At 45.1% G+C, this 14,144-nt stretch overlaps 1 protein-coding gene across 1 annotated transcript in view; it reads right to left on the bottom strand.

Annotated features, from left to right (window-relative positions):
- Positions 1-445: 445 nt before the first annotated feature.
- Positions 446-14,144, bottom strand: part of rgmd (RGM domain family, member D) — a 76,932-nt gene continuing 63,233 nt past the window's right edge. Inside the window, exon 5 of the mRNA XM_067968729.1 lies at positions 446-1,346. Within this exon, the coding sequence (XP_067824830.1) occupies positions 687-1,346 (660 nt within the window). The 3' untranslated portion in view covers positions 446-686. The remainder of the gene's footprint in view (positions 1,347-14,144) is intronic.

Genomic DNA, 14,144 nt, shown 5'->3' with positions numbered 1-14,144 from the left:
GATTTGTTCCAGATTTAGATTCTTTAAACAATTAATGGTTGTAAATAAATTATGGAGGTTGCACTACACGTGTTGTAGTGACAAACCTAGAGTGTTATTTGTAAAACATTGGACTTTAAACCCAGTATTTTATTTTTACCCCAACACGCAATAAACTGGCTCTTCGGTGGCCGTGAAGCACTTTGGGACGTCCAGAGGACATAAAGACATTATTATAAATGTAGGTTCTTTCTTGTAGAGGTTTGATCTCTGCAGGCTTTGGTTACAGACGTGGGGCTCGTAATAGCTGTAGATATTGAAAGGGGTGTGGGGGTGGAGAAAGGAGCCTGTAAAAGGTTGGGGGGGGAGGGGGGAAAAGAGGGGAAGAGAATATTGTCAACGGAATTAAGTTGTAAAATGGTGAATCCAACACTTATGGTCGTACAAATTAACCACAGGACAGTCCTTTTAAGTCTTTAGCAGGAGACATTTTTAATAGGCAAAGGTTAGATGCCCTTCTGACCACATCCCCAAATGAAGGGTTTTTAAAAACATGGAGTACACAAAAAAACTAGTTACTAACAGAAAGGCTCTCAACATACAATAATTCATACGATACAACTATATGTACAGGCACTTTACACATATGTACACTTCTCAATATATTATTATATAGACAATTTGCAATCTGAGGGTATACACATTCACTACATGAGGATTATGACTAAGACGAGACATGCCAAGTAAATGGGGAATATGGGGTGACGGGCCAGAGCTCCATTTTCCCCCGGGTCAGTCCTGGGAGAGGTGTGCAATTTGAGAACGTTGAGGTGCAGTGCTTTCAGGTCCTCCAAGGCCCCGTAGGCGGCCATGGAGAACGCCGGGTCCCCCGTCGTCAGGAGATCGAAGACGCAGGAGTGGAAGTAGACGTCCTCCACTTGGAGGATCTCTCGGCACTTGGCCGTGGCGCTCTCCACCGTGTACGTCTGCCGGGGCCCCTGGAGGCGGGGGTTGGACAGGCGCCTGGAGAGGGTGTGCTCCTTGATGAGCTCGCTCCGGGGGCAGCCGTGGACGCAGAGCTGCAGGCACACGCTCTCGTCCGCGTAGTTCAAAGTCTCCTCCGGGACCCTGATGGCAAAGGTCAGGTACTTGCCCACCTGGCGCACGATGATGGTCGTGCCAATGTAGCGGGCTTGGATCTCCACTTGGCTGCTGCCCGGCTTCTCGAATATTCTCAAGCTGCTCTCCCCGTCCCTTTCGCTGCCACTTTTTGTTCCATCCACAAACGCCAATGGGAGGTCATCTGTGGTTGCTTGATAGACCTTCTGTTCTGTGCAGCCATGGTAACTCTTGAATATTATAGTGATCTATGATGAAAATACAAGAAAAGGCAAATTTGTCAGCATTTAGAAATATTGCACAAACAACCTCTATAAACCCTTCAACGTACAGAAAGATCCCAAGGTGCTTCACAGAGGCGTCCATCAGACAAAATGAATGCAGAGCCATTGAAATATCATGAGAGGCGACCAAAGGTTTGGTCGAAGAGGTGGGTTTTTGAGGAGGGTCTCAAAAGGGGGAAAAGAGGTGGCAAGTTTACAGAGGGAATTTCAGAGCCTGGAGCTTAGGTGGCTGAAGGCACAGCCACCAATGGTAGGACTGGAGGTTAGAGATAAGGTGCGGTGAGGCACCCAATTTGCACACAGTAACATCTCATTTTTGATGGGTGGACAATCCTGTTTTTGGTGAAATAAAAACAGAAAATGCTGGAAATACACAGGCCAGTCAGCATCTGCAACGATCAAGATCCTTATTACAACAGCGTAGCCCTTCATTATGTCAATGACCCATCTGGTGCCTCACACCATGCAGTACACTGTGCAGGAGTACCAGCCTATATTGCATGCTCAAGTCCTGGAGTGGGGCTGGAAGCCACAACTCAGGAGGCAAGTGCGCTACAAACTGAGACAAGCTGCCACTCGGGAACCTAAGGAGACTACATGAAGGCGCTCGGTCTGAAATGAATGCTTGGGTTTAAGACGGTATCTTTATTGGGAACCCCTTGGGTGAAGGGCCATAATACAGGACACTCCGCCCCACGCCAACAAACAAACAAGGTTAAAAAGAGCAAAACACAAGTTAAATCAAGCTGTAGGGATTAGACGACATCAAGTAACAAATGTTAAAATACTAACAGAAGTATTAATGACTGAACTGTAGTCGCAGTTAGTTGCTGGAACACTGCAGGCACTTCCACACTAACTGGAAACACAGAGTGGAATTTGGATTGCTAGTTCGGAGGGCAGCACCGCTCATTGGCAGCAAACTAGAAGGTAAGAGAGGCGGCCGCACAAGAGTTGGTTCTGACTCACAACTTTAGCTCCACCTCCAAAGGCAGCACATAGGGCGTTGCTGGAGGCAGCCATGTTTTTTTTTATTTTTTAAAGGCCAAGCCACACAAGGTCCAGCAAGGTGGTTTAATAATCTCCAGCCTGTATGGACCTTCCCCAGCTACTGGGAACAGTACTGCTGCCAGCTGAGTAACAGACAGCAGCCGTAAACCTGCACATGAACTAAAAAGGGGCAGTTTTACAGCAATGGGATTGTGAGCTGGGTGTGTAGAGCCAGTTTAACTGTGAAGCAAAGCCATTCATCAATAATGCAATACACACTGACATAGCAGGACCCACCCAAGACTCTTTCAAATCTTGCTGCAATAATCAGTCAATTTTATTTGTTGGGGGTGGGGCATGGAAGAGGAAAACATGACATCACCTCCAAAAGATAACAAACAATCCTAAAGTTGGCAGCGCTCACCCCTCTAGCTCTGGGTCAAAGTTGAAAGTTCAAGCCACACCACACGACTTGAGCTCATAACCTAGGCTTCAGTGCATTACTGAGGGAGTGCAACACTACTGGAGGTGCTGCCCTCTGGATGAAATCTTGCAAGAGGTCTTACCTGATTGGCACGGTTTAAAGAGGAATGGGGCGCTCTCCCCAGTGTAATGGTCTCAACTAACCGTCCCCCTCCCCACCGCCACCCCCAAAAATCACTCTTGCTCTTTGTGACATGAATGTTACCATTCATGGGCTGCCACTTTTGGTTACACACAGTCACTGCAGCCCAAGAGCTCTTTGGACATTTCAATGACATAAGACACTAGGTAGAAGCATTAAACCAGCCCTCCACATTCTGGGAAATGGCTGTTCAACATTACCAAATGCTTAATGGAAAACTGCAGCGATTCGGGTACTGAGATACAGCTCATACTTTCCCCACATCCTCCTTGGCAGCCTCCTGACTTTCATCCTCCACAGACTCCCATGATATCAAAAGATTGGTCTATGCACATCCTCCCCTGCTTGTCCATCAGCCCCATCCTTGATGACCTACTTTGGCTCTCCAATCCCAACACACTCAATTTGAAATCTTCATCCACAAATAACTCTGTGGCCTCATCTCACCCTACTGCTACAACCTTCTCCAGTCTTACAAAGCGCTGCTACAGACTCCAATCTTCAGGACTCTGGCGCATTCCTCATTCTTCCACTTCAGCCACCTTGACTCCAGTCAACTGGAACTCCCTCCCTAAACTCTTCCACCTGCCGATGTCCCTCCTCACCTTTCAAAAGCCTTCTGAAAATGCAGTTCTTTGATCAAACTTTGTCACTTCTCCTAACCTTACAACCCCCACCCCAACTTCTCTTTGCAAAATAAGCAGCACCGATGCTACACAAATTATACCTGGAGAACTAGCTCCATCAAACCTCCTGTACATCTAGCCACCCATCAGCAGGAATCTTTTTTCTGCATTAGGTCTCCACACGAGCTAAGGATCAAAACGTCCCCCGTTTGAAGAGATTCTAACCCAGTGTTAAAGACGCCAATATTAAAAAACACAAAACACACTAATTCCAATTGGTACGGTGACACATCAAAAGGACAGAACTAGCGTGCAGGTCACACTGGCGCATGATTCAAAGCGGACTTTTGAAAAAAAAAATCTCTGGTATATTTCCTGCCATCCCAGGGATGCAAGTTACGAAAACCAGCCTGAACGACATCAAGGATGCAATGTCATTTACTTGCAATAGTTACTCCATGTGCATCCCTAAATATAGAGTCATAGAGTTATACGGCACGGATAGAGGCCCTTCGGCCCATCGTGTCCGCGCCGGCGGACACGATGGGCCGAAGGGCCTCTATCTGTGCCGTATAACTCTATAAATCCAATAAAGAATTCAGGAGAAACTTCTTTATTCAGAGAATGGCTAGAATGTGGAATTTGCTACCACATGGAGTAGTCGAGGTGAATAGCACAGATCTCTTTAAGGGGAAGCTAGATAAGTACACGAGGGAAAAAGGAATAGAAGGAGGTGCAGATAGTGTTACTTGAAGTGGAGCGATCGGAGGCTCGTGTGGAGCATATAAACACCAGCATAAAACTTTTGGGCCGAATGGCCTGTTTCTGTGCCTAGTGACTAACCCAACAGCAAGCCTACTGTATTTGGTGTTGTCCTACAGGTAGGATACAGAAGCCGGGGAGGGGGGGGTGAAGCAGTGTGCAGCTGGAGGCGAGCAATGCTACATCGACCATTTTCTTCAATGCCGGTGGTACTTCAGCATTCCCTCCACTCAGTTGGTAGCACTCTCACCTCGGTCAGGCGGCTGTGGGTTCAGGCATTATTTAGGCTGACACATCAGCACAGTAACTGGAGTGCTGCATTGTCGGAGATGCTGTCTTTCTGTTGAAACATTAAACCAAGCCTCTCGTAAAAGATTCCATCCCTGGATGGAAAGTTCAAAAAAGAATTCTCCTGCTGTCCTGGCCAACATCCTTCCCTCAAACTGTAATTGGTCACTCATCTCATTTGCTGTGTTCAAACTGGCTTCACCGATGGGGGGTACAAAAAAAATTCAGCGAGTACACATCAAGTCACACATTGATCGTGGGGCACTTTGGGACATCCCGAGGACACAATAAGGTGCAGCATAAATGAAAGCCCCTCCTCTTATTGTTATAATATAAGCTGTTATGCAACCAATACCATTCCAGGAATACTGTTCAAACAGACTCAGAAGTATTAAAAAGTGTCCCAGTCTCAAACAATCCCTGGTAAAACAATGGTACAAATGCAGATTATTGGTTCCTGAATTATTGTGGTGGTATTTTTTAATATATAAAACAGTGCCTGATCACACTGAACAACTCAAAGTACTTCACAGCACAAGATTTAGGGTCACATTAAAATTTCTACTGGATATACATCCCTCCTCCGTCACTCCTGTTCCCCAAGATGTGAAAGTGTTAATTAACCCATGTGCCAGCTTGGCTCAGTCGGTTGTCAGAATGTGGTAGCTTCAAGCTCCCTTCAGGACATAATCCAGGCTGGCACTTGCAGCACTGAGGGGTGTGCTGTTGTGTTAAGGGCTCTCATCTGTCAGCTGAACCAAACGTTTCGCTGGCTCAAATGGATGTTAAAAGATCACATCGCACTCTGAGGAGAAGGGAGTTTTCCCGGTGTCCCACCAAACAAGCCACCCTCAACCATAACCACCCAAAAAATAATTAATTAACTGATTATTTATCTCACTGCCGCTCGTGCAAGATGGTTGCCACATTCACCCACACAGCAGGTGATGGCACTTTTAAGTAATTAATTGTCCCTGGCCTGCTTTGGGATGCTCAAGACACAATGCAGAAAAGGAAACTCACTTTCTAAATCATGTTTCCAATTATCAAGCAGAAAAGCAAATGTCAGAACAATGAACTGCGATCCCACCCACTGCTCTCCCTTGGTCCGGTTTCAGATTTGGGAACAGATGGCAGCCCCAAGAATTACAGAGCAGACAAAAACATTTACAAGTCACTAACATTTAAAAAGACAGTGAGAAGAGAAATGTCATGCCCTAACCAGATATTAAAAACACCCAGTGGATTGAAATCCGACTGTGCGACACTGGTTACTGATGTGTTTACGATGTTCATTTAAACAAAGGCACCCATTTTAAAACTGCTAACAATTTTGTTAAAGATGAATTTCATACAAACTTAGCATGGCCATTACTAATAGCTATTTCAAACCCCTAGCTTTTTTCTTACAAATAGAAAACCATCACATTATCTCAGGAGCAAGATTAAAATGGAATTGTATTAAACCCTCCGAGGCCTGTCTGCTGAATACCCCATCTTGCTGCGCATGATGGCTTCATTCAGCGGGATTCAGTGTGTGGTCAAGATCCTGGTCACACCAGTGAGCCATCAATTGTAGGCCTCACATCTAATGGATTTATTGATTCTTTTGATGCTTCTGATTTTGTGGGGTTGGGGGGGGGGGAAGAGAAGACGACAAGAGGGGGAAGGAAAGAACAGGTCCCTGCAGTGAACAATGGGCTAGAGTAACCGGAAAAGCTGAAATTCGTCAACAATGGATTAAATGACTTCAACACGATTTAAAAGCACATCGGCATTTGATCAAATAAGTCTCTTGATGCAGCCCCACAGCGATCAATAATTAATGTGCAGCAACCCTTGTAAATATTGACACTCCTAATTGCTGAATGACAGCATCAGCCACCAAAACAAAAACCACACTATCATTGCAGAAAGCAACACCACAAATAATGCTATCGTTAAGTGCAGAAGCCTTATAGTATTCAACACTGGTTAGTAGTATGGCCAGTCTCAGATTGATAGACCTTGGGATACCCTTACAGACTCCCCCAAAGTCTGCGGATCCCAGTTTCAAAATATGTTCCTCTATAGCAGGAGTGGTCATTTTAAATAATCGTCATTGGCTGCATCGGTGTGTATCACTGAGCCTCAGGGGCCACATAAAACTCAATGTTCTTATTGTGAGCATCTTCTGCAAATTAATAACAGATTATACGGAGAATTTACAGCAGAGAAACAGGCCGTTCGGCCCAACTAGTCTGTGCTGGTGTTTATGCTCCACACGAGCCTCCTCCCACCTCTCCATCTAATCCCATCAGGGTATCTTCCATTCCTTTCTCTCTCTCATGTACTTATCTAGCTTCCCTTAAATGCATCTATGCTATTTGCGTCAACTACTCCTTGTGGTAGCGAGTTCCACATTCTAACCACTCTCTGGGTAAAGAAGTTTCTCCTGAATTCCTTATTGGATTTATTGGTGACTATCTTATATTTATGACCCCTGGTTTTGGACTCAATCGCAGATCTTGGCGTTCTGATTTGCATATATCCACCAGTGAGGCAACAGCACTAGAAATGGCCTTTAACAAACTTCCAGACCTCAAAGCTCAAATCCAGTGAATGGGAAAGAAAGAAGGAGGAACTACCTTGCCTGTTTTATGTGGGTGGTTTTAGTTCAGGGCTCGATGGGTTACACTGCCAGGGTTCGGGGGTCGCAAAACTTGTTACATGGTACAAGGTGAACCTCAGCTTCAGTGATATCCAGACACTGCCAAGGAATGCAGGGGTAGGCTGGATGGGGAACTCCCTTTACACAGATTGGAGTGTATGTATTTAGCTTATGGTGGGAAGGGGAAAAGCAGGGGAGAAGGAACAGAGAATCATGAACCAATTACTATACAATAGGAGTGCCCAAGCTTTTTGTCTGCGTGAACTGCTTAGATACATACCCAGAGAGGCAGGAAGCACACAATAAGTTTAAATCCACGTCCCCATTAATTTGTAAGGAGTCTTACAACACCAGGTTATAGTCCAACAGCTTTATTTGAAATCACAAGCTTTCGGAGCTTTCCTCCTTTGTCAGGTGAGTGACGTCACTCACCTGATGAAGGAGGAAGCCTCCGAAAGCTTGTGATTTCAAATAAAGCTGTTGGACTATAACCTGGTGTTGTAAGACTCCTTACATTTGTCCACCCCAGTCCATCACCGGCATCTCCACATCATGCCCATTAATTTGAGTTGCTGATGCCAACAGATCTTGGGTGTCCTGATTTAGGATTTAGACACGAATGAGGTGATAGCACTAAGAACTGCCCTTTCCAAATCTCCAGGCCTCGTATTGAGTGGGCAAACACTGAATATGTTTTTTATCCCCTCTTCAGACAGTGCCAGTGCTTAGTATCTAACCCGTGGATAGGTTCATGTGCAAACCTAGATAGTGCTGGCGGCCTATATGGTCATGGGAAGCATCGGAGGCAAGCCTGATGTGTGTCGTAACAGCCATTTCCAGGAGCAGGAACGCTGGCCGTCTTTCAGATGAGACATGAAACAGAGGCCCCGTCTCCCCCTTCAGGTGGACGTGAAAGATCCCATGGCACTATTTCGAAGAAGAACAGGGGGGTTCTCCCTGGTGCTCTGGCCAACATTTATCCCTCAACCAACACCTAAAAATAGATTATCTGATCATTACCACATTGCTGTTTGTGGGAGCTTGCTGTGCGCAAAATTGGCTGCTGCGTTTCCTACATTACAACAGTGACCACATTTCAAAAGTGCTTCATCGGCTGTAAAGCACTTTGGGGCATGCTGAGATCGTGAAAGGAGTTATATAATGATAAGTCTTTCTTTCAGCGTATGGCAGGACTTTTTAGAACCACCTCTTCAATTCCTTGCCTCCTTTCCTTCATCAGAGTTCTTTCAAGTAGATTTTAATTTTGGGGTGGGGGGGAGGGGAGGGGAGAAGACAGAGCTCAACTGTTGCGGAACGGAATACTGTCCCCCTTACCCCACTTTCAACATCTGTCAACATCACTCACTCCAAGGCAAGTACAGAACAGCCATATGCAAAGTAAGCTCCCTCCACCCTACCTCCAGCATATTTCAACACCAAGACAGCCCCCTCCTCACTGCAACAATGACCCCTGCAGCCATCAGGATCGCTAGGGTGATCAGCAGAGCTGAGGTGGATCAGAAAAAACGCCACATTCACTGAACCAGGAGGTGGTTTGGTGGTTTTGGGGGAGGGGGAAATGAGAGGAAATCGAAATTATGAAAGGGTCAGAGGTAGAGAAAAAAAAAGTTTATTTCTAATGGTCACAAGAGGATATAAACTCAGGATTAGTACGAGTATAAAAGGGGAGTGGTTAGAAGGAATGTTCTCATACAAAGAGCTAGTATATGTAATACATTACCGCAAGTAATTGCTGAGGCTAAGTCGATCGTTGCACCAGTGATAAACACTTGGAGAAAAATATTAAAAAGAGTACAGGGAAATGGGATCAAAGTAGATAGCTCCAGTACAGTAGCTCAAATGGCCTCCTTCTGTGCCAGACTTTCTACGATCTTAATCTCGGCCCCAGAGGTGAAATAACAGTGCACTAAATCGACATCAATGTTTAAAAAAAAGTGCATTTACATATAGTTATGTCTCAGAATCCATCTCAAAGGGCCCCAAACAATGCATTACTTAGTGCAGTGGGCAAACAACAGCCCGTTTTGAACACAGCAAGATCCCACAAACACCATTATTTAGGCTCGGCACGTGGAGAGCAGGCGAGGTACTGGAGGGTGGCAGGTGCCTCTGGGACCCCATCCTAGGGATGCTAAAGTTTCAAGAAGTTGGGAGAAAATATTGGGAGTGGTGTGGTCAAGTGACGAGTGAGCTAGTTCGCGCACAGATATTAAGGAACTGCTGACTGACTTGCATGCAAGGCTATCGCAGAACAGTAACCGTGTTCACGCATGGACCCTAATTTTTCCACAGCGTACAAATTAAAAATCTGTGAAAAGCCCCAGTGTAACTAGTCGGCACTGTGACTGTCTGGTGCTTGTTGTTACTGGAGCCCAGCCCAACAAGCTTCCATTAGCAATTGTGCAAAGTTGGAACTGGGGGAAAACGGTACTGCTTCAGAAACGTCTTTGCGAAATTCCAAGATTATGACTGTTCCAGTGTCCATCGGACCATCTGGAGGGAGTAGAAAAAAAACAATTTGGGGGGGCTGGTTGTAAGAGGGAGGGAAGATTATTCAAAAGTCAACTCGAAATAACTGCGTATCTGATCCAAACATAAAAGAGTCCCCATCTAATCAAACCACTTCCCATTCAATCCCACGACGCAGAATTCCAGATCCAGAAAACGCCTCATTGGTATCAATCGTTAGCCTTGGCTGCTGGCGTAGAATCTACCCCCGGTCCCCAATAGGAGACGCATCAAAGATGCCACAAAAAGAAAACCCAGCTACATCTTCCAAGTAGCTTAGGAGGTGGGTGGCTGGTGCATGTTGGCACAGGCCTTCTACCGATGATACTTCCAGGTCAAGCCGCCAACACGTTGTTGAGTCTGTACGGGCGGGTGGGCAGGCAGCCCTACCTGCAGCGCTGGTGGCGGAAGGAGTTTGCTTTTGTCGTTGGTGGCACCGGTGATCAGCCATGTGGCGAGAAAAAAAATCCACCCCATGCCACGAGGGGCACTTTGGCACCTTTACATTACAGCAGTAGGTAGGGGGAAAGTAAACACACCTCAAGCACAAAACAGTCCCCAGCCACCCAGTTGTTTACAACAACCAGTCAAACCCCAGACAAACTTGCTGCAGGACCCAACAATTCTTGCGTACATCATTTTTAATTATGTCTATGCGTCCATGATTTGATGGGTGGCCATTTCTCTGTAGCTTTTAAATATCCCGATCGAAGAAAACATTTTTTTTTTAAAAAAAGCAGCTCACATGGGTTATACGCGGCCCTAGGAGAGGTCCCACAGGGTGTCTAACTGGACCAAAGCCGGCCTCAAATGCATTGTACTCCATCCTACTCTGGTGCATCAGAGTCACCTCAAGAGGAATCTTTCGAGTACAAAGCTGATTTGCGCAGGCGTCTGTGTACCCAGCAGTGGATCTCCAAGTCCAACTGACCCATTCCTCATCCTGTCCCTGTACCATACACTTAGTACTTACATGACAATTCTCCCACTGCATTGTGACCACTAGACCTTAATAGGAATGCAATTCCTTCTTTTACTCATAGAAAAATAAAGTCCCTTATGGCTTCTGGGGAAACTGAACATTTTGTCGGATCAGAACAGCCTCAAACTTCAATATAAAAAGGGGGAAATATCTGCATTGCAGTCCCACCCTAGAGGTTATAAGTTGAGATAGTCAAACACGTACCGTGAGATAATAGAACCACTTAAAGTTGTGAAAGGATGGGGCTAGGTAGATAGAAATAAACTGTTTCTGGAGGGTTAGGCCCTGACCCTCAGCCATAGGCACGAGAGTAAATGCGAGAGATTTAGAACTGAGCTCAGGAGAAACTTCTTCACAGAGTTGCAAGGCTGTGGAATTCGCTTCCAGGATTCGTGCTCGAGGCAGAAACTAGGTCAACATTCAAGATTAGATTGGAGAGGTGGATAAAGGAAAATGGCTGAAGGGATATTGGAACAAGGTGGATCAATGCGATTGGAACCATGTCCTCACATGGAGCATAAACGCAGACACGGACTGGTTTGATTAAATGGCCTGTTTCCGCGTTGTAACCTGTAAATTTGCATTTCCATGTCTCATTCACCCTCTTGCCAACATGGCCATTCTTCATCTGTTGAGTCTAGATGGTGTGCTGGACTATTCAACCATGGAAGGGCAGCACTGAGGAGCTCAATCCTATCCTCACCCAATATTTACATACAAACAGGTCACTAGATAGAGAGCAGGAACTCTGCCTGATTTTCACCGCAACACAGGCCGTGGATCTAACATGGGACCACACAATGCATTGACCCAATAATCACAGCATCAGAAACATTCGATGACTGTGTTCTCTCAGAATTCAAAAAAATGGTCCACATCCAACTTTAATTTAAAATTTGTACTGCATCATAATTATTTATTAATATTTTTATCCAACACAAACCATGCTGCATAGTGTCAAACACACTACAATAGAGATGATCACCAGGATGATACCATGGGGTGGAATATTAGTGTATTGAAATTTCAAAGTTGTTTTTTTTTATAAAGCAGCTAAGAGCTTGTTTACTCTTAATTCAAACTCAGAAAAAATGTTTGCTTTTCTAATACAAATTCCCACTTTGCTGCATTATTCAGACTGTTTAATTCAAACGACTTGGAATAATCAGGAGGAGACTGTACTGCCCATTGAGAACTGGACAGCAACTCCATCCCTTTAAGAAAAGTCAGATATTTGACACGAGGGAAAGAGATTAAAACCAACACACACGCACAGAAAGTGATTTGTTTTTAAAAACGAACCTGAAATAAAGGTCTATTAAGAACCAAGAACATCTGTGTCCAAGTAGTGCCTATAAAGAACTGAATGGCACAGGGAGTTAGAATGCACGGCCATTTTTCTTCTGGGACCCTAGGCATGAATACAGCTTGGATAGAGGGCATTGAAACAGAGAAGGGTTCTTAGTGGAATGAGTGCAGGGCTAGCTCCCAGAGGGTTAGAATCCAGAGCACAAAACTGCTTATTCACCACTAATTGGATGCCCGTTTGTGTTACCAATTTAGTACCACAGGGACCTTCATCCCATTGGGAAGAAAACAAAATTGGCAAATATCCAATTTCTGGCATGACATGGTCATAAAAATGCCGCTTCTGTTCACATATCATGCAAAAGGGAGAAGGTTTTAAATAGACTCTGCAGAATATAGGTCTTTCTATCGTGCGCTCGCTCATTAGGGAGGCCAAACACAGATTACGAAGTTGCTTTAGTAACTTCAGACCTCAGCTCCTGCCTCCATTTTAGTTTTAATTCCAGACCTCCATTTGCTGCCTCTCTCTGCCCCCATCCCATCCCCTCCCCCCCCCTTTCCAATTTTCCACTATTTCTCACCTTTTCTAAGGGTGGGCCTCTGATTGTTTTATCTATTTGCAAGTCCTATTGTATCTTTAGGCTCTGTCCCGGAGTAAATCTTGCATCAACTAACAATCTCCCGCTTTAGTTAATTTCCCTTTTTTAAAAAAGATTGTAGTACCTATTTGCTTGCACTTTCCTTTCCCCTGTTCTTCCCCGATTCTATTAAAATAATTGACTCAGATGAGTCAGTCTTCAGTTCTACAGGACACTGTCCAAAAGACTACCTGCTGTTTTCTCGCTATAGATGTTGACTTGAATTTTCTTCTGGATTCAAGTGACCGTCTTTCTATAATGGTCTTATTCTGTTACATATATAGATAGACCGAGTCCACTCCCATTTGTGATACTAAAGCCAGAGTTACTAAACCATGGCAACAGTAAAACGGTACGGCAAGAAAAAAAGTCAAGAATTTTATTACAGATGCTCAAAGTACAGGAGGCTTCAAATCCATGTTATTTGCAAGCCACTTAAACCTACAATAGGTACGTTTTCTATTACTGTATGTTGGGCTTTTAAAAAAATACTTGCACTCAAAGGCCACATCCTTTTTTGCAGGATGATCTCCTACAGGCAGACTGGGCTGTCAGAATGCTGGGCTCCATGGTCAAGAACAAACTTCAAAGGTCAACTCCCTACATTTACCTCACAAAAACAGACAGCCCTCCCTCGGTTTCTCTGGTAATACTGTCATATTAAATCATTCTAAAAAAAATGTCAGCCGTGACTCAGTGATAGCACTCTTGCCTTTGAGTCTGGAGGTTGTGGGTTCAAGTCCCACTACAGAGACTTGAGCACAAAATCTAGGCTGACACTCCAGTGCTGCACTGTCGGAGGTGCCGTCTTTTGGATGAGATGTTAAACCAAGGCCCCGTCTACCCTCTCAGGTGGGAGTGAAAGATCCCATTGCACTATTTCGAAGAAGAGCAGGGGAGTTCTCCCAGGTGTCTTGGTCAATATTTATCCCTCAACCAACATCACTTAAAACAGGTTACCTGGTCATTACGTCATCGCTGTTTGTGGGACCTTGCTGTGCGCAAATTGGCTCCTGTATTTCCCACACTACAACAGTGCTTCATTGGTTGTAAAGTGCTTTGGGACGTCACGAGATAGTGAAAAGCGCTACATGAATGCAAGTCTTTCTTTTAATAAAATAAATGGGCCTTAGTGAATCCGGCAAGTTTACTTTGTTGCAGCTGCTGCCTGATTGAGGTCAGCACATCTGGGACGAGCAGCACCGGCCAAGCATCTAGCACAACAGGAAAGCAGGCAAGTGGTAAACTCAGACACAACCTGCGATGTGACCTGCGCGTTGGGAGTCAGCTTATAGACCAATATTTTGGTGGATCAACAAGTCCATTGGCCCCTGCAACCTTGGCTTGTTTACACTACGACACTG

This window comes from Heptranchias perlo, chromosome 29, assembly GCF_035084215.1.
Source record: "Heptranchias perlo isolate sHepPer1 chromosome 29, sHepPer1.hap1, whole genome shotgun sequence".
Lineage (NCBI taxonomy): Eukaryota > Metazoa > Chordata > Chondrichthyes > Hexanchiformes > Hexanchidae > Heptranchias > Heptranchias perlo.
The sequence above is the reverse complement of the archived record's forward strand: the minus strand, read 5'-3'. Positions and strand labels throughout refer to the sequence as shown.